Genomic DNA, 22,211 nt, shown 5'->3' with positions numbered 1-22,211 from the left:
CGCCATTATTGGTTGCTGCGGTTGTGAATGCAAGCATGAGCATGAGCGAGCGATCTTTTTCCCCACTAACCGTCTGATCTTTTGACAGTCATTAATTCGTCTCGGAAGGAGGTAGGCTAAAGTGCACTTGCATTTGAGCGGGAACCTCCTGCACCGTATCCATTCAATTACGGACGAAGAAAGGAATAAAAAGTACCGCGTAATGGCAATCAACCAGACAGACGTCTGATGATCGTAGCGAAACTTATACAGACCAGACCGTAAGGGACCGCGGGAAACTTTCTGGGTCAATGGAACAGATCCCAAGTGCTGCTGGCCTGCGGTGGAGCGAGTTTGGAAATTTATCGAATCCACTTTTTCTGCACACACGTTCAGTGATTTCGGTTAAACTTTAATCCAGAGAAAATGAAATTTTCGTGAGATTTCACACATATAAAACAATCATTTACAGTCCGCGCGGATACGATCTTAGATCCGCGCTTCAGGATGTACACAACGAGCGGTGTCATTTAACACTGACTAATTACTTCTTGGGCTTGGTTGTTGGTGCCATTGTTCGGTGATTGATCGATGCGCCGTCACGATCCAGGGCGACAACCACCGCTAGACGTGACTGCAATTTCATAACCCTCCGTCTGCAGTCTACCGCATAAACATGCTCATTTTATATCCAACTGTCCCCGTGGATGTGTTAGCCAGAGATCGCGCGGAGACCGGTGGACCGTGGCAGCCCACGGAATCTCGGATCCTAAGGTTGCGTAACTTTAATATGCTATTCATTCTTGTTTCACCCCTGTCGGCGGCCGTGTAATGGGAGCAGTGTATCACTGGGCTATTATTCTGTGAGGACAGTTGGAAGAGGCCTAGCGGCAGTTAGGCTGAGTCGAGGCTGCCTGCTACATGATTGATGGAAGCACAAACGAATCATTCCGGGCGGGCGACGAAGACTCGGCGCTGGATAAACTAGATTGTGCGCGTGTCACATCGAGAGTTGCACAATGTTGTGCTCTCTGATGCGATATATTTTTCTTACCGATGATCATGTGGTGATTTCCAAGGAAGAAGGGCACACCTTTATGCGTATTCCATTAAATTCAAGGAGAGAAAGATTTTGGTGGTTTACCGGTTATGTTTTGCTTTAAATTTGTCGTTAAACAAACAGTTTTTGCGATTATAAAGGGTTTCGCAATAAAGAGGATAGAAATTAAAATTTTAATAAAATACAACAGTTTCAACCAAAACGGTACATTATTTGATTTTATTTGCTGGGAAATGTTATCCTATTTATGATTTAAAGGAAATATCAGTCAAATGACTAAGGCGAACTTTTTTGCAATACTGTAAACGCATCCATTGATCGCTGCACTATTTCCGCTGGAATGGCTGCTCGTATGATTGCCTCAAATTCATCGAGTGATGCTGGTTTGTTAGCATGAATTTTAGACTTAACATAGCCCCATGAAAATAATCCAATTGTGTTAAGTCACAAATTTCGGGTAGCATATCGCGATATTAGTGAATCACTTGATTTTCCGTGAAAAAATATTCGAGATGTCGAGCTATTAAAATCATATCATCCCTGTTGAGATGCACTGTATTAGGAAGTCATAGGAAGTTAAAATCCTCGTGCATTTACACAAAACCAAAATTTTTAACTAATCTTCAAACCATTTTCTGTACTAATGATAATCGTGTTCACACTTGTCATTCAAAAATATAACCAAAGTGTGTTATTGGTAAAATAATATCGAAACAGATACAAAAACGCTAAAAAAGTCAATAATACAACTTCAACTTCCACTTGTAACTTGTTACGTATAGAATAGAAGTTAGACTTTTTTGGCAATACAGTAAACCTGTTTTTGGGCGGGTTTTTTATGTGATATTTTTTTCAAAAATCTCATGCTATTGTCTTTGTGCGACTTTTTTGTGCCGTTTTTGAAAAAAAAAGTCATCGGTTTTTTATTTATTTTTCTATCTTTGATATGTATTTCATCACTCTATATAGGAACTGTGTGTTGATTTTATGATCTGCGCAAGTAAGTAGGCCGCTTATTGAAGTGAAAAAAGGAAATTGAATGTTGATCACGAATTGAATAATCAGGATTTGGAACTCTTAAGGGGGTATTCTAGTCTAGAGACATGAATTTCGGATGGTTTTTCGAGCTCCGTAAAAATAAAACGAAGAATATATATACTATCCATTATATCATTATTTGTTCATCTACCTTCTAACAATAAAACAAAAATTTAACGGAGAAAAAATATTAAGAACTAGAATAGTTGAGAGCTACTGAAGTGAGAGGGTTAAAAAAAGTTGTGTCATGACGTACACGATTACAACCCTTCTGGTTATCTGAACCAAAAAAATTGAACAGATTCTGAATCTGCAAAGATGCCGCTATCGCATAAACCTCGGACAAATCAGTAAATATCTTTTTTGACAAAAAGGCGGCCGTTTGAAAAACAAAATGCGGTTCAAAACGTTTTTTCTTACGTTTCCAGATTTTTTAAAAATAGTAAAATTTTAAAATATATTACTTTTAGAGGCTTGTACGATAGAGAGATGCCTGCAGATTGTATCCATATAAATCCGACACGAATCGGTTCAGTAGAACTTGAGATATCGTGTTCGCCAGTTTGAAAATCTAGTTTCGAGAAGTTCATTGTTATGGCCGAAGCAGGTTGAATACCGCATCAATAAAATGGCCCTAACTCGATGAATAATAGGATTTTCGATAAGTCCTTTCTGGGGTATATTCTTGAATGCCTAAACCACAGAAATATGGAGGAAACAATTTTTGTTTTTTCAAATTTCTAGACTAGAATACTGCCTAAAGGAATGTTTTTCCCTATCCACCGCATAAAGAATTTTTTTTAAATTTTGTAGAGGACACTATTTTTTAAAGCTATTGGTGAAGTTTAGTACAATTTTTATGCGTTTTTTCTGCAATCCCTATCGACCGCACAAAAACAGGTTTGCTAGTAGAAAGAATGAAAAATACGGAAGAACGATTGAATCATTTCAAAAGCCCTAAGCAATTTATCTAAAATTTCGAATGAATGAAGTAGAAATATCTAAGTTTGTTCTGAAGTATGAAGAAGTTCTAACCCACTATTGGCCAAACATTATTCAAATATTTGAAGTTTAGTTCATCGGAATGTTACCAATAAATCATTCACGATTTATCAGTTATCTTGCTAATAGCTTGTTTATACACGATAAATTGAAAACGTTGCATTTTCTATTTGTATTTCATAAAACCGTGTTCTGTTTTCTGATTTTGCACCATTTATGAAAGATGTGACCTTACGTTCATTTCACCACGAACGTTTCTCTTCGCTGTGTTATTGTAGCGACCAAGGCTCGGCAAAGTCATCATCAACTATAGATAGGCTTCGGTATTCAATTGGAAATGAGTTTTGGCTTCTAACAGCAGTTTCTTCGTCAACATGACTCGACAATCATTCGGCGTTTAGCTGCTATCTCAGTCTACGACTCGACCATCTCATGCCATTCTTCCCCGTCAAATGGACTTCAATGCATATTGAAGTGACTCTCCCTAAAATGAATTCGTTTCTCTCTTTCATGTATCCCATATGTATGTATCGATTTCAACGTGGATTGACATATACTACAGGTGAGCTACATTTTTGTGTATCGTACACATATGAAATAGCGTGCAGTGTTCTGTTCAGAAACACTGCCAACCTTTGCCAAATTTTGTTGATATAAACCCGATTTTCTGTATGTTTTCTTCACAAAATTGAACTTGGAGACAAAGTGAACCAAAATTTTGTTTAGAATTCCTCCCAAACTGCACGCTATTTATTAACACTAACGCGAGAACCTTCATAGCATACCTGATAACTGTCTAAGTTCGTTGGCTTCAGTTCACGGTGAGTAGACAATAAACCGTCCATGAATGGTGTAACTACTTTTTGCATCAGAAATCAAGTTTTCCTTTCACTTTACATGAACGTAAAAAGATTGTGTACGCGGGCAACGAGATTCATGTCAGGGAAGGTAGAAGTGTGGCTTGAAGTCAGGTTGAATGCACAGACAGGTGTGCATTCATTAGTCACGTCAATTAGAATAACCATTGGCTAGAATAGTTCATCAGTCATCCTCACTCTTTACGCTCGTCTATTCATTTTCTAGTCAATCCACATCATGTTGACGGCGGATGCCGAAGTAGTCCTTGTCGAAGCGTAGCTACTGAGTGAAGAGTCGATTTTCATTTTTCATCTTTCAAATCTTTCAAGATTTCGAGCCCTGGTAGCGGCACACGCTCAGAGATACGAAAACTGCACTTATTCTGATGAATAAAGATAAAACTGGAAACAATATATGGCAATAGAAAAATAGATGCAATGGAAACAGTAAGATGTTTTTTCTTAATATGAAATGTCCCTAATGATAACAAGCCATCATCAATCCAAAAGATATAAATCTCCAACAATAAAGAACGTGTCACGTTTGTCAATGAAATAATTCGGTAAAAGAATTTTTCATGCTAGCAATAATGTTTCAATAGGCATATGGGCGCTGAAAACTTAATGACGTATACAATGAGTGTGTGAGTTAACACATATTTGTAAATTTTTTTTTGTTGAAATGAGATTCTACTTTTTGAATCGAATAAATGCCTTTGACTGTTCGGTTTATGTAAAAACAATAAAAAAAAGATGTCGGTAACCTCATTTGAACGACCTGGACGATCTTCAACAAATGCGCAAGTACAACCACGTTTGAATTCTGCTGTCCAATTTGTCATGGATGAGAACGAAGATGCACGGTTCATAAAAATATCGCTAAATTCCAGTGTTTGCCGATCGAACGTTTTATTGAATAACTCACATTTGTCTGTTTAAATATGATCTTGAAAACAGAATTCGTGACCTTTATCGTGAAAGGTATGGATCCTACTACTACGCCAGATCGCCTCTATTATGTTTTATGAACGTTTATGAACGTGTTTTCAAATCTAACATGAGAGTATTCACATTTGTTACGCCAAATGACTAAACGAAGCGAGAAAGCTCAATATGTAGTGAGTAAACGCCAAGAAGAACTTAAACTTGTAGCACCAAAAGCGATCATGACGTTTTGGTTCGCTTGCTTGTGCATTCTGAAGTACTAACCGCAGTAGAGTTCTCTCGTTGTCGTTTGTACTTCTCGAATGCCACTGGGGGAAGTCCGTTCTGCAAGATCATATTTGAACAGACAAATGTGAGTTATTCAATAAAACGTTCGATCGGCAAACACTGGAATTTAGCGATATTTTTATGAACCGTGCATCTTCGTTCTCATCCATGACAAATTGGACAGCAGAATTCAAACGTGGTTGTACTTGCGCATTTGTTGAAGATCGTCCAGGTCGTTCAAATGAGGTTACCCTTTCAGAAATTATTTAATCAAGTTGAACGATTGAATAATAGAAGGGCGCATGTCTACTAACTATCGCACGTTAAAATGCAAAGATAACCATTTCAATTATGTTGCAAAAACATCCGCATTTGAAGGAGAGAAAAAAGGATTCGTTTCAAGACCATTAAGACGGTTTTAGTCATTCAAGACTGAGTCCAGTAAACACAGCTTCCAATCTTTGTGAAACAAACAGAACGGATTGGAATTCTCCCCAAATAATTATTGATCAAGGATCAAGCCGTTAATAGTCTCATGAAGAGCGTTTAAAGCGGAAACACTGGACTTGAAAAACCTGAGCACTCTTAATACTTAATTCTAAAAATGCACTATTCGTTCATTCTAGCCTTTGACTATGAAAGTCGAAGGCAACGTGAAATGCACTACTGCTATTCCCGCTGCTCTACATAGGACCATCACCACAAAAAGTAGCTCACGTTTGGACGCTATTGATCATTAATTGGATATAAAAACTTTATTTGTACCATTGAGCCGAACCAAATTGTATACCTCTCAAAAAGCTAACAAAAATATTCAAAATCGACCAACAAGAAATGGCCCACCAACCTTGCTCGCTTCATTGTCAATGGTCTTTTGAACTAGACCTTTTTGCCCCGTCAAGCAGACTGCAGACCGCAAATCTCCGAGTTTTTGGTTTTGGTTTCTCTGTTTTCCCGGAATAACTGGTCGTGACCTCCGGGTAGATCGGTACCGGCCCCGGCCGATAATCCCTCATCGGACTCGCGGACCAGAGCGACCACGACCACGTGTGCGAGAAATGCTTTATTACGGCATCATTAGCGACGATGTTTATGATAATGATGTCGTTGTTGAGGGATTACTTTCGAAACGGGGCGGCGGCAAAGGGAAACCGTAATCTTCCTCTGCGTCTCTATGTTCGGTTCGGTTCGGGTTTTTGGGCGCATCGATGGTAAAGTTTACCAACCCGCAGCAGCTTACCGAATGTTTGTTTTTGTGGTGCTGATGATTGACCAACTAAATATGTGTCACTGTCATGCTTACAATAATGGGACAATATGAAAATTATGGGTGACAATCGGGGGAAAGAGGTTAACCTGCTGCGCTGAAATGTGATAGAAAAACGCGCGCCGAATGTAGGTTAGTCGTGTGTGATCATATTTTATTTTTTGTGTGTGTGAGCACGCTTTTTTTTCGCTATGTCCGTTGCATGTGTTCTCATCTCAACACTCATGGAAGATGGTTCGGATGAAAGGCAACCCACTTGTCGCCATGATGCCGCCGCACTGGACCGGTGAAAATGAGCTTTTGTTATGACAGCCAGTGGACACATTTTTATGCTAATGAACGCGATCTTTGACTGTTTGACAGTGACTCGCATTGTTTGCATTGAATTTCGGTAGCTGTCCGCTTCAATCTGTGTGGGAATGGATGGTTATTTTAAGGTAGCATGCACACGCATCGGTAATTAGTTCAATGATTTTGGAATAATAATAAATTGAGCCCATTGTTAGACAACCTGATTTTTTTTTTAAATGAATACAACTGGGTAGAAAATTTCCACTCGGTCCCATGTAGTGGCCATGTTAATGAATAAAATCAGAACATAATTTCCGTCAAGTCATTTATTGGCCACAACAGGCTCCCGCAGAGTTGTCTTCTCCGTTCCGCCTCCGATCCACTGGGGCTGTTTCCACGTTAACCCCCACAAGACTATCTCGTTCCCGTATTTTCAGTAATTAAGACATATTCTTCACGACCGTTCCTGATAGTGGAATTGAGAAATTGAGATGAGAAAGCGAAACAAAATCGCGACGGACTTCATTTCGAAGAAGATCCAGATAGGGGCAAAACTAACGAGAAGATTGCATGACGGCGTTATAAATTTCACCTGTCGACATGCACAGCGAATCCAGGAATCGGGTTAAAGTCAGCAGGAAAGCAATCAAGGTTCATCGAACCATGAATGTGGAGAAATAGGGCTGTCTAGTCACTGTAGCGACTGTCTATTAGTCAGATTTTGCTGAAATTCTGTTTCATAAAATTCTTAAATAACAGGCACTGTTATGGAAAGTTCAGAACAGATTGACGCATACCACAGTTATACGGTATATCTCTAGCGCTAATTGTGACAGACTACCATGTCTAATACTAACGTTGTGAGGAAGTAAATTCCGCGTTTAATCGTTTGTTTCCGCGAAGCATTCCAATATCACACACATCCCATCTATGTTCCGCTAGACAGTGGCAAGATCAGACGTATCTTGGGGGGAAAGTGTGTAGCTTACAGCATCAACATCCACGATCGGTACGATACTGAATACCCACTGACCTGGACTTGTGACGAAGAGGGAAAACATGATTAGGAAATATCAACACAAGTAGAGGAGTTCTGTTTTCTACAAACAAGAGAAAGGCTCCGAAAATAATCGTTAATATCATAGCAGATACTCTCACGTTGGCTGCGACAATGTCAGAAAGAAATAAAAAAGCACTCACACATGTTTCAAACTGTTTGAAAAAAAAAAAACATAGCGCTAGATCATATGATCTATGCTTGTTTTAGGAATAGAGCCGTGAAAAGCATACGTAAACTGCCAGTATAGTCTACCGCATGGTTTCATTGAACAGAATTGTTTTCTTGAACAATGTTCGCAAATATAATGCTTAACCCCTTCCCGTATTATTGAATACGTCACACGACTCGACGTTGTACGGTAAAGGGTTAAGGATTTCCCCTAAAGGTAAAAACGGACTCTTTCTTTGACTTTCTGAGACTTTGTGATACACTCTTAATTTTCTGCGAGAAAACTGTGAATTGCCGTTGAAGATGGTGGCTACGGATTACGGGACGGATCACAAGACCAAATGTATCATCTCGACTGGGATCACTTGATCCCGCGTTAATTCCCAAACAAGAAGAGGGGCTGATACAGCATCTGATTTGGAGAAAAGATATTTGGGGTTCAAGGTTTTCTCCTGAACAAAGCCGATGAAAACGATAGAAAGCACACATCATTGTTGATTGAACAGGTAGCTCACTTAGTCACGCGTCCCGACGTCACACGTCGCCTTTAATCAGAATAAAGCAAACTGCTGTTCTTCTCATCTTATAATATAAACGGATAACAGCTTCCCTATCCTGATGTCGACGCAGGTTTAACAATATTCTTGCAATGCCTTTCGTGGTTTCACGCACAATGTTTCACTTCTGCTGCACCTATTTGCCAGAACTGTTCTCGATTCATCAAACTCTTTCATTGAACATTGGAATGATTTTGATTTTGACATGAACTTGACAAAAAAAATTGAGGAGTTTTTTTCTTTATGTTTTATCAGTGTAAACTAAACTTGATGGAATATTTCAAAGTGTCTTTTTTAATTGATGAATTGAATTTTCGTCTTTCTAAGGAGTCATTCACACTCTACCTTGGATGGTATAGACCTTGGACATTTGCTAGCCTCCTAACTCCCTTTTTTGAAACTGTCCACGTGGAGTATGGATGTTTCTTAACAATGTAGTGTAATTCACGACCATTACCCAATGCTCTAAACACAGGAATGCGTAACATACTGAATTTTTTTGTCAATGAAAACGGTGTTTTTGAACAACATTTTTGATAATAGTTTTTCTTTAATCTTGAATCTCACTCTGAATTTAAGTCTTTTTTCGGAATACTAGGAAACGTATGGTTTAGGGTGCCAATAAAAATGATCATCTCCATTTTTCATATGGAACTTCGAGCGTTGTTGATTTAGAGCCCCGGCCTTCTGGTGCAAAAACCGAACCAACTGAATCGGCGTAATGTGCGCACATGCATACCTCTCCGTACTGATTAAGAAGCCGACCAAACTATCGGCCCACAAATCAGTCTGCAGTCTGCGGGGGCTCTTACACGATAAAATACCCAATGCTTAATACACTGCGTTTCACAACTATAGAACCACTCATTTTTTCTGAGTTTCCAGAGATATGTAAGAAATCGGTTGAATTGAAGTATACAGTGTAGGATAGAATAACTATCTTCATTTAAAAGACTGGCCATTTCAACTTTTTTGTTGTGTTCAGACGCGAAACATTCAAAAAACTAAATGTTTAGTGTTACATAACTATAGAACCAGATGAACAAATTCTCACTCCTTTACAAAATTAACGTAAATTTCACATGAATTACGATATGTTTCTAATTCATAGGTCATCCTTAGTTCTTAATTAGAAAAAATAACCCATCCGGGGTCGTTTTGACCAAGCCATGTTGTACTGTGTATCTCGTTCTACGCAGAGGATACTTCTCGTTTAAGCTCTTCAAATCACTCATACTACTTGTAAGCTGCTTCTACTATTCATACGATCACTCGTCAAAAGTGTTTTATAGGGTTTTGATCTGGTGAACAAGCTGACCAGTCCAGAATCTGAAGACTCTATTCATTAAACCATGCCATGAAATTCCGGATTTTATGAATTGATGCCAAATTACCCAATTATCACATTGTTTTTTGTGTAAAAACATCAGTAAATGATTCTGAAAAGTTCGTTGCACTTCTGATTGTTCATTCGTGTTGATGGTGGGCTATCTAAACCAGACAAATTCTCCCCAAACCATAAAAATACCATCTCCAAAGCTGCGGGTCCTAAAACTAATGTAGAAGCTAATTCCATGGGTTTCACTATTTCAGGAGAACTTCTCTAATAAAAAGAAATCAAATTGTATAGAATTTCTTCATACTGGAAGGACTTACGGGATGTGCCATGTAATTTTTCAACTCGAAACTTTGCAGACGGCAGTTTGATGGTTTGAGGAAAACACTTTCAAAACGGCCGCGTTCAGATAGCTTTTTATCAACACCAATGTACAGTTAGAAGTACAATGAAGTACTTCAAAATAATTTACTTCTGTTTTCGCATCAAAAACACCGTGATAATTGGGTAATTTGGCATCAATTCCTAACATCCGGAAAATCAAGGCATGGTATATTGAATAGGGGCTTCAGATTCTGGACTGGTCAGCTTGGTTACTAGATAAAAACCGTATAAAGAACTTATGAGGAGTGATCGTACGAATAGTAGAAGCTGCTTACAAGCAATGTGAGTGATTTAAAGAGCTTAAAAGAGCAGTATCCTCTGCGTAGAACGAGCTACACACTACAACATGGCGCAACTTGGTCAAAACCGCCCGGAATGGATTATTTGTACTGATTGAGAACTAAGTAAGACCAACGAATTAGAAACTTATTGTAATTCATCTGCTATAGACGTTCATTTTGTAAAGGAGTGAGAATTTTTCCATCTGGTTCTATAGTTATGAAACACTGGAATTTTAGTGTTTTTTTTATTGTTTCGCGCCTGAACACTACAATAAAGTTCAAACCACCAGTCTTTTCAATGAAGACAGTTATTATAACCTACACTATATACTTCAATTCAACCGATTTCTTATATATCTCTGGAAACTCTGAAAAAATGAGTGGTTCTATAGTTGTGAAAAGTGTCACGGGCGTTAAATTTTGAGTTTTTTTGAAAACCTTTGAAAAATCATCGGAAATCGGGGGTTATATTTTTTTTATGCCAAATGTCTTATAATTGCATGAAACTTCGAGATTTACAGTTATCTCGAAAAAAATAATCACAAACACCACAACCAAATGTAAGCATTGAACTTCATAACCAGGGATGCTGGTGTTTGGAGGTCTTTGTTTCAAATATATTAACACGGCACGAAAAGTGTCTTCTCAATCATATTGAACAAAAAAGAATAGTTTATGACTAAATTTTTGGGAAAATTTTGATGAAACAATGTTTTTCTACTGATTTTTATTTTCATATAATGCGTTTCAATCGTCGCACCCAGATGTTTCGAAGTTTATTGCTATGCATGTGGAAAAAACTAGGGTACTTTATTGTAAAACTGTTTAGTGAAGTTCATGCGTATAGATTTAAAACTTTACTATATAAATCGTCGATTAGGTGAATAAACATTGGCCTTAATACCTCCATAATAACGAAACGTCTGAGTGATGAAACCATGTGCTGGTAGAAAAATATCAATAAAACAAAAAGGATATATGAAACTTATACTTATATAAGAAGTCTCGATTAATCAATTTTAGAAATGTTTTTTTTTCAAAGTAAAAAATGTCTTCACATCTGACATCACTAATAATATCGATAAAAAGTGACAGAAGACTTTCCAGTATTTTGCTCATCTCGCCAGTGACTGAAGCCGAGACGAGACAAGACGAATTGCTCGTCTCGTTTTCTAGAATAAGGCCCATATTATTCACCGTAAGTTTGTAGAGTACCTACATTAACAAAACAGTTTTAATATTGATGCCACCACGGATTTGCCCTTGAACCTCCGCCTTTTTGCAGTAAGAGCATATTATCGAAACTTTCCCATTGTCATCGTCCCTCCTATTGAAATGATACCAAATTGCACTTACACAAACTTTACAAGCAAACAACCCCTATACCACCATAGAGCGAACAGAATATTAGCGAATCTTTTAGAGCGGTAGTTCATTTGTGCTCTTTAAGACAAAACACCTCAAATAAACGACTCATGTGCGTTCGCTCATGTCTAAAATGATCGAATATGAAAAAAATACATGTTCATAGTACCGTTCTGAATCATATTTCGGACACTCTGTAATAATAACTTGCAATGTTAACTGATATGATATAACTAAAAAGTTACTCTGAAGAAAAAATTGAGATATTAATTTGTTTATTGAACGAATGAAGAAAATATCTTCTCAAATCAATAATTTTCACCTATTTTTACGGATTCATTGTTTGAGCAAGTCATGATCTTACGAAGCGTTCCAATAACCAGGTGGAATTTTATTGATGAAAAAGGCTACTATACAAATGAAATACGAATTTCTGCATATCCCGACAACTAATCAAGCAAAGGGGTAAGCGCCAAACTCGAGAAGGAATCGTCCGATTTGAGATAGCATCACTTTATTATATTTTCTGTATCAAACATCCATGTATCAAAATTCCATGTAAGGGAGAAACATTTTATTTGCAAGTGATTGAAAAATCTTGAACGAAAATTGTGTCTGTGATATTACAATGACTAGTTTCGGTAGAAGTACTAGGAAATTTATAGTTAAAGGAAATTGTAAAGGGTCAACTAGAAGATCAATCGGACCAATCAATGTTCGCTAAGCAAGAAAACGTGAATGTTTGATGGTATTGATATCAAAAAGTTTATTTTGGGCGGAACGAAGTTTGCCGGGTCAGTTAGTGAAAAATAGAAGTAAATACGATTCACCACCGACAATGTTCCGGACAAGGATAATATCGGCAAGGCAATGAAGTAGGAAATGCTTTTTCGAATATATTTCTATATTTCTTTGACGGGCATTAATAAATAATGGTTCCAGGTTCTTGAAAGAGAACTTAGTTGCTTACAAACACAGTCCTACGTCCACGAAGTTTTAATGAATTCTGAGAGGGTGCTGCCAACCCTACAGTGTTGGTCCAAATAATTAGATCCAAATTTTTCAAAATCATTTAAGCTGTGTTTGATGTTGGATGCTCACCGTGAATATTTACTGGCAATTTATTAAAATAGTACAATAAAACTTTCCGCAAATGATGTTTATTTGAAACAAAATACGATACATTTAATGCGAAAAAAGACTTGCTTTTGGGAAGGACGAATTCATATTCACACATCCAATAAGAACATACATTTTTCAACATTGAGGGTCTTACGAATTTCAGTTCATTTTCATTTTGATACTGTACCATTTGGGAGTATGACGACGATTCATGAATTTGACGAGCGGATTTAGAGTTTTCGAAAAAAAATGCTATCTGGGGTTTATTTCTTGCCAAAAATTCCTTACTTTCGTGCAAGCAGCAATCAGTATGTGTACTATTCGAGAAGAGCTTGAATCGTGTGCTGCTGAAATGGTATCTTGATTAGCTGTAATAAAACGAAGGATAAAATTGCAAACATCAACTACAAGTTTTTGATTAATAAATTTATTTTTTCGATTAACAATATAAAATGCAATTTCAGGATGGGAAATCATGTTCAAATTTGGTATATTTTCTTCTTTAAATTTTACGAGTGGATAAAACTGATTCAGTGGAGGTGTATTTTGAACATTTCTATGATATATTGTATGATGAGAGCGTATGCGACAATATTTGAAATATCATTCAACGGACCCCAAAATTTTAATTTCTTACTACCTTTTGCACCAAAAATCATTCTAGAACATTTTTGAAAAAATCAGCGAATGTTTTTTTACTTTAATATATGCTTCCGAGAGCTGCTCCAGTGACGGCTGAACTGGGTGAACTCAAAAGAAAGGAAAGAAAACAACAATTACAGCAGCTTTAAATGCTACAACCATTCACAACCGCCTCCGTGCGAGTGCAATCTTATCATGATCGCAATCTGATGCGGCATGCCGGTCGCGAAAAGCTAAGCTTCCTCATTCAAGCCGACAGCGAGTCCACGCGCATAAAGCGCCGACCAATTGCCGACCAACTGTGTCAACAGTTTATTTTGTGCACTAAAAGCTCGAGCAAACCTTTCACGCGATGAGAGGAAAAGCGGCGTTAATTAATCTTCATTTCGCAGATTTTTCAGCTTGGTTTAATCTTCCAAGCATGAAGGAAGTTCCCGGCTGACGTAAGACACGGCCCGAGAGCGAGATAAACTGCGAGTGTAATATGGAAACAGGAAAGAAGATGTAGCACATAACCTGTCGGAATGCGAGAAAGAAAATTGCACACATCACTGTCGAATATATGTCGGACTCGGTTGTTGTTGTTGCTGTTGAGTGGAAAAACTATGCCTACACACTCATTGAAACGAACGGTAGCTGAATGTTCATTTATTTTTTCGCCGCGTCCGGCATTGCGAACTGCTGCTGCTAGTGATGCGGTAGGTACACGCGTGGTAATTCATCTTCCAATTTAACAACCTTCCTGAAGATCGGAGAATGCGGGAAGGCACGTAAATTACACGTGTAATTTACGGTGTAGGCTTTGAGTCGAGCGTTGAAATCAGAATTATCTAGCGAGTGAGTGGGTCTGTTTGGCAGAACACGAAAATGAGAACACTTTTTACAAGAAGATAAAAAATGCCAGGTCAGTAATACATTTAGAGTTTAGAATGAAACAGTCCGAAATATAGAACAGATTACATCGACTGTAATAGAATATGTGAGCAATCATAATCAACGAGAAATGGACGAAACACGCACAAGTGTACTTACATATGCTGATGATGTGATATGGTAACATTGTGAAGACGATTGCAATGTCTACAAATGTGGACAAAACATAGAAAATCAGATTAGATCAAGTCCAAAATTTGAGGAAATAAAGAACGGCACGATTTTTTTTGTGTAAATCTAAAAAAAATGGAACAAAAATCTTATTCATCTCTTTAAATTTTCTCTCTGACAGCTTGAATTCACCTGTAAAATACAATAATAATAATTTCTGCACAATGCGAACGACTCCAATTCATAGGAACGCCTCCGAGGAGTGCACCCTTCTTCCACGAAAAGACATATATGTCTTTATACGATCGAGCGAACCGTAACATAATTTATTAAATTAATAATAAACCATTAACGACTTCGATATGATTAATTCGTTGCTTTTATTATTGCGCACCGGTCGCTCCCGACTCTGTCCGGCCCAGCACTGTGCTTCACTGGGAGCGCAGGGGAACACGTTTCTGGAACTAGTTTCCATCGGACGGATTCGCACGGACCCAGCGTCTAGAAACAGCCAACCAACAACCAGTTTTCCTTCGCAACCAGTCAGTGCTTCCTGGAATTGTGTGTGGCGTTCCCAGTGGTGATGCTCGATCCGTGCGCCGTCAGACAGGCAATTAATGTCCAATCGTATGCGGGAGATGGGCTCTACCGGTAGTAACGCCCCACGGTGGTCGCCAATTTCCATGTTTCACAGCTGGGCCAGGCACAGGCATGGAAGAAATGCGTTAGCTGTGGAATCCGTTACGTTAGATCTCCGATTAGGAGTAGCTGTAGAGATACGGGATTTTGCGTTCGATTTTAGAAAAAGAAGAATTTTTGAATATGAACAAAATCTTCAGTTGTTCATTGTGACAATCGTTTGATTTGAACATTGGATGTGGTTCAAAGATTTACGCTTCATCAATTGCGGCAAATGACCCATTTCATGAGATTATGCACAAGATAACCAAATTTCAAATCTAGTTTTAGGAGAAAATTGAAACGTTATTTGAAAAAGCACTAGTTATATCATAAATTTTTTGTAACAAATTTATTTTTTATGCACCAACCTTTGAGAGAGGCAAGTTTCAAAAACTACATAATTATATTTAAAATATTTTAGATTTTCAAGATTTTTATGTTTCTTGAGATATCTCTGCACATGCTTAACCAAACTTCAATGTCTATATACCATTGAGCGGGTGATTAAATGCTTGTGTGAAGAGCCGTGGGTAGACCTACGTTTTATTTTGTAATTTATGAGAAACTAGCATTTGAAAAACAGGTATTTTGAAGCGTTTTTGACGTAGACGTGACGTTTTCATGAAATAATGTTAACGTTAATAACAATTTTTGCCGCGAACGGATTTTGGTGATTCACATACCAAACGAATCGGAAATTCCCTAAGATTTGTTTGATATGCTATACATTACAATCTCATGGTGTGTAAATAGTTAAAATTCATGAAAACTATAGGCGTTTCCATTTTCTCACACATTTGTTCTGTCCATTTGTGTGCTTTCCCGAACAGAGCTGTCAATAATGGACAACTTATCGACGAGCAACGAAGGGAAAATCGTAAGACTAAAAATCTCCGTGAACAAAGGAAAAGAAGAAGAACGAAGGGGAATATTTGCCTAGAGTATAAACAGTGGATCTCGCTGAGGCAAACTTTCATTTTTCGTGAGAACATCGACTGATGTTGGCTAGGCGAGCTGGACGGTGAAGGATCGAATACCTTTCTCAAGGCAATGGGGATGGAGGAGTAATACAAGGAAAAAGTAAAGTTTTCCAAGAGCCTTTATGAAGGTTAGAGACGAATGAACTGAATAAGTTTAAAGTCTCACATGTTTTAGTTTCGGATTGAGCTATGGACGCGACCAAATTACTGACTGATCATTGCATCAAGCTGACGCCATTGCATTAAGCTTCTGAACTACATAATTATGTGGGGAATCATCAAGCTAGGCTATCGTCAGCTCACCAAGAAAATAAATGTTCTGGAATTTTGTCTGTGATTTGGTTTCGCATGACGGTAGTAAAACTCTTTCCACAAAGGATGACAGTTAAGCTGATCTGGACCGGCAATATTAACAAAAAGGGCTTCTGTTGAGAAGAGCGCAAAACGGAGATAACTGTGTGTATATTTAATTGCTTCAAGCCATCGATATATGGATATTTGTGTGCGTACGTGCGTGAGTTTTAACGTATTGCGCTGTTGCGGGTGAACATGTCGATTCAAACGTGGCGACAACGAGGGGAGATAGCGGGAGGGAAATATTTGCGCTTGGATATTAGTGATGAATTTCTGCTGAGGCAAATATTCAGCCTTTCTCCAAGCAGTTGACATTGTTTGTTTTCCGTTTTCATAAAGGCTTCGTTGGTGCCTTTGACATTGCATCAATGCATTGAACTGACGCTATAGTGAAGCAGGTGTTAAGATTGTGCACCAAAAAATTATTTTGGGGAATACCAAGTTATTCAATAAGTTATAAATTTATTTGGGTTCGCGTGTCAGTTGCAAAACTTCCTTTAACTAGGATTGGATTTGCGCTAATCTTGATCATAATGAAGCAGTGCTACTCTTTTCGAGGTTATTGAGATTAACAGAAAGAGTTTATTTCGTTTATTTAGTCACCAAGAAAGTAAATGTCGTTCTGAAATTTTGTGTATGATTTGGTTTCTCTTGCCAGTAGCAAAACTTTCTCCACTAAGGCTGATAACTGCGCTTATCTAGAGCATGGATTGATCTGCGAGGACAATAATGAATCATCAAACAATAATCGTCAAATGATTTTACGAGAAAAAAATTATTTCAGAGCGACTAAAATGGTAGAATGGTTATTTCTAAATTTTCGAAGCATTATAAAATGATATTCACAATTATAAACAAGCGACTTGAATCAAACTACAGCGTAGTTCTACGTCAACAATGCGGTCGTGTCTTAGACATAACCTCCTACAATTTTTTTTTTTATCTCGTTTGTTTATTTATTAGGCTCATTAGCATTTTAGCTGTAACAGAGCCGGATTTAGATCGTGTAAATGTACAAATGTTCATGGTACTTAAATTGCAAATTACACAGTAGTAGTAGCCATTTAGGCGTTAGGTTTTACCTCAATCGCTGTTCAATTATAACTGAATGGATTTTCGAGCGGCGCTCGCTTATATACTGATTGGTGATTTCAATAGCCTATTTTGAAAGCATTTTTAAGACTATTGAAACAAGTTTTTGGATCAAAAAGTAACATGTATAGAACGCGCAGACATTTTATCTTTCGAATGAAGTGTTTATCATACCATTTCGTTCAGTTGTTTAGGTGCTATTAACTCAAAATCTCTTTCTCCGGTGTAGCGCTTTCGTTTTCGAAACATTGATTTTACACCCCGGTATAGAAATGAAAGACATAGTCCTACGTCAAAAATATGAATAACCCATACGATATGGGCTTACCAGCGGAAGTCGAATATCGTATTCCGATGCCATTTTGGAATCGAGGATGGTGACTTCCGGTTCTTTAAAAACGGATATGATAGACCGAGAATGGCATTAAACCCCACAATACGATCGTGAATGGTAACTTTGGCATATATCCATGGGTGCGCGAAGAGGAATAAAAAAAGAATAATGTTTGATAGTGAGAGATAGGATTTAAGTGAGAGAGAGATAATGTTTGAGTGGGAAGAACTTAGCCTTGGAGCGACGTGTGTGGAGTTATACAAAGAAAGTACACATACAAATGCACACGCAAACATCAACGATCAACGATCAACGATCAAAGTCAACGTCAAAGTCAAAGTCATCTTCAACAATCAAACATAAATGCTCTTGCACAGGTACGGATGCAAAGAAAGAGTTTATCAAAAGTTTCTGATAGCAAAATCAAACGCCTTCCCCCTGTAGTGAGCGCCACTCGATCAACCAGGATTGTGCTAGCCATTGATGGCAAGCACCAGAGTGAACGTGTTGAACAATCACGATAGAAAAACTGGAGGTCGGTTTAGGACCACCCCGACTTTTCCCAAATAAAGACATATCGTGTATTACAGGTAACAGGTAGATTCAATTTATATAGCTTATTTTGATGAACATATCATAAACAATCAAAATTGTCTTGTTTCGCAATGTTTCACAATCTAAAAGAACATAGAACTCATTTTGCACACAGGTCGAATATATTTCTTCTCTGTTTTTGAAGGAATGAAAACGTAAAATGGCGCTAAAACGCTAGAATGAAGAGAGCCAAAAAAGTCACCATATTATCAAATTGTCAGCGTTATGACACCTTACATTTGACACTATTGAAAATTCAGTAGGAAGCACCGTTCCTGAGATACAAAGAAGGGTAGGTTCAGGACCACCGGTTGCGTTAGGACCACCTTCCCCTATAGGATGGACTTTTAGAAGTGGAAGGGGAGATCTCAGAGGAAAGTAAGAAGTATTCAGAGTAATAAAAAATAGTATATCGCTTGCTACGATACGGTGAAATTCTTATTCAATACAACTTATTGGTTGTGTGACGTGACAACGCTTCGTGGAGACTGTTTATTCGCACAGAGCGCGTTGTCACGTCACAAAATGCATGCCGTCAAAATGCATGTTCTTGCGAGTTTTTTGAAAAACTGAGTAGACAGGAATCAGGATGGATTGCAGCACTGATTCTGGCCGTGGGTCATCCTTTAGGATCACGCGGCCTTCGAGAAATCGGCCAGCCTATTTTACAACTGATCAACTGTTTCGAGTTTGTTTATCACGAACGTTATGAAAATTTCAATGGATTTCTATAGCTTTTTACCAAGTGAAGTATAATTTAAATTCCGGTGGTAAGCGCATCATCACCTGATATCCAATTCATGCTTTTAGATGCAAATGAATCTATGACTGATTTTTTATTCTTTATTTTTTAGACATTCAGCCTCCTGAGCTTGTTCATCTCGATTCTATGAGTGAGTTATTTCCATATTATGCTCCAACTAACAGATTTATGATCCAGGGATGCAGATCCCTGGTCCTGTACTCCTATTCTGGAATTTCGTAATCATCTTCACCTATTTTACTCCCACTCATTGAATTTCAAATATCGCTTTCTGGCTTAAGATTCCGATGGGCTCTGTTTGCCTTAAATTGGCTCAAATTCAAAAATTACGCTACGTCGGATAATTGTGTTGCTTCCATTTGAAAGACGAGAAAAATGTATATAGAATGAAGTTGTGAAACTTCCAAATTAGTGGATTTAAGTAACATTTTAGAAGTGAAAATCTCAAAAGTTAGTGGTTTTTAAGGTGTTATTCTCAATTTTATTTGAAAATTTTATAATAAACTTGAGTGTTCCTATCTACCAAATTACAGCTCTCTAACTGTTCTACCATTCGTTTTTTGACTGCCATCTTGTATATTTTTTTTTATTTCGTTGCAATATCACTTCAAACAATTTCTGGTGAATCTTCAACCAGAATCTACAAAAAATCACAATTTTTACTTCATTGAACTCATAATAGACAATTAACTTTTAATTAACGTTGAAATATTTCATTTTCGCTTGAAATAAGTCATATTTGAAATATAACTTTATAATAACAGAGCAATTAGAGTGCCTCTATTTGTGAAAAAAAAGTTAAAGTGAAAAAAATTAGAGACTGGGTACCTCAGATCACGTTTTACTCGGTATACCGTTTCAAAGCACTCTTTCCAAAATGGCAGGTTGCCATTATTTAGAAATCTTGCAATAACAGAACGGTTTTGTGGTGTTTATTGAAGAAAAAGAGCGGATGGCGCGCTGCAGTTTGTTTATTGTGTCCTTCGCGCATAGCCGAAATAACTCAACAACACTCTGTGTTGAGTTTGTTGAGGTGAACACTTTCAAAATGCCCAAGAAAAGGCAATATTCTGAAGAAAGTCCAAATTATGAATGGATCAATATGATGACAGTAAACTCAAGCAATGATGCAACATCTACTTGAGAATTCGAATGTTTTCATTCAAAAATTGTCCATGATCATTTTTTGGACCAACCATGATCATAATTTCTCTTTAAGAAAATCGTTAAAAACATAAATATTTGAATAATTTCAACGCCTTACGGTAGTATTAGCAACTAGAGACTTGGGGCTTTTCAACAAACCCAAACTCGTATCGATTATATGTCATTTTCATGAAGAAAAATGATTTGCATTTACTAGTTGCGTGAAAACTCCCCAAATTGGACAAACCAAGATCATTTACCCTATGCTCAAAGTGATAATAAAATGTTCACATAACTAAACTGCTCTGTATGTTTTGGTGTACTTTGGTATAGTATTCATTGTGTTATGTCAAAAATTTACATCAATGTTTGTTCTGTTCGCTATTTGGGTTTACTCTTATAAGTGACGTATGTTTGATACACAGATGTGCAATGATATGGATTTCAATAGCCATACTGCTGGAAGTGATTACCGTAAAATGCTTCATGTAGCCTCGAACGCTCCACTGTCGAAGGTATGTCACAGAGAATAAAAAGATTGTACTCACGTCTTGTTTTTAGCTTGGGATGCACCGGTTTTAGCACACGTCCTTTTCGGATTGAATCGAGCAACTGCTCCCGGGGGCAAGCCACTCGTTTCAGCGGCTGGGGAGCCAGCTTTCGTTCCGACGCCTGTGATTGCGGAAAAACGGACAATATTTTAGTAAAGAGTGTTATTCTCATTGTATTCGTACTATGATTTTTGTTTGAAACTTCAATAATTTACCTTCCTGAGTGGAGGCCGAGATCGTATGAACTCCAGGATAACCGCATGTGCGTCCTTTTTCACCTTGGGCGGTATATCACCGTCCACCATCACCTTACGAAGATTGTACTTTCTGAAACGCAAATTCGAAAACATATTATAACGCTAAAGACAGAAAGGAAAAAACAGATATGATGAGGATTCACCCACCTGGACCGGATGTCCTCCATCAGGATTTCATATGGCGTCAGCTCGTACTCGATCGGCGTTCGGGAGAAGTTGATCTTTTTCAGCCTTACTCCCCGCCGCAGCTCGTCCACCACTTGCATCCAAAAGCGGGCCTAACGCGATCGTAGGGGATGAGAAGAAATTGTAGGAGAAGAAAGGTTATTGAATTGTGCCCATGTTCGAACTTTAATCGAAGAAGTGCGCATACGGCAGTATTTCACCAACAGAAAACGTTAACATTAAGGCTATCATTGAACAAGACGGAAAAACTAGAATTTAAACTATCGGCTGAATGAACATTGTGTACGGAAATGAAAAAATTAAAAAATAAACAAATGTTTCCTCTACTTAATTAATGAAATCATGCATATGACATTGCAACTTTTTGAAATATTTCAGTCGTGGGCGAAATATTTCATACAAACGGAACTGGTTTTTGACTGTTCACAAGCAGTGTTTGGGATGACGACGAATGAGAAAGACGCGCGAACGAATGAACGAATGTGCACGAACCGATTTTGATTGCAATAGAAAACAAGATTTGTTCAAATCAAAAATTCTGAAGATTTGGTTATTTGAAAAGGAACCAAGAGGTGTCAAAAACATTGTTTGTGCAGTTTTTGGCATGG

General features: G+C 37.8%; 1 protein-coding gene across 2 annotated transcripts in view; it reads right to left on the bottom strand.

Annotated features, from left to right (window-relative positions):
* LOC129779968 (protein spire) overlaps window positions 1-22,211 on the bottom strand; it is a 434,695-nt gene that overhangs the window by 148,909 nt on the left and 263,575 nt on the right. The window contains exons 7-10 of one of the 2 annotated variants that reach the window (XM_055787780.1): window positions 21,565-21,695; window positions 21,376-21,487; window positions 21,158-21,281; window positions 14,654-14,701 (exon numbers count right to left, since the gene is read on the bottom strand). In XM_055787780.1, the coding sequence (XP_055643755.1) occupies window positions 14,654-14,701; window positions 21,158-21,281; window positions 21,376-21,487; window positions 21,565-21,695 (415 nt within the window). The remainder of the gene's footprint in view (window positions 1-14,653; window positions 14,702-21,157; window positions 21,282-21,375; window positions 21,488-21,564; window positions 21,696-22,211) is intronic. The other variant, XM_055787781.1, reaches the window with a different exon arrangement.

The sequence above is a fragment of the Toxorhynchites rutilus genome, chromosome 3, assembly GCF_029784135.1.
Source record: "Toxorhynchites rutilus septentrionalis strain SRP chromosome 3, ASM2978413v1, whole genome shotgun sequence".
Taxonomy (NCBI): Eukaryota; Metazoa; Arthropoda; class Insecta; order Diptera; family Culicidae; genus Toxorhynchites; species Toxorhynchites rutilus.
Note: the sequence above shows the minus strand (reverse complement) of the source record. Positions and strands in the feature narration are given on the sequence as shown.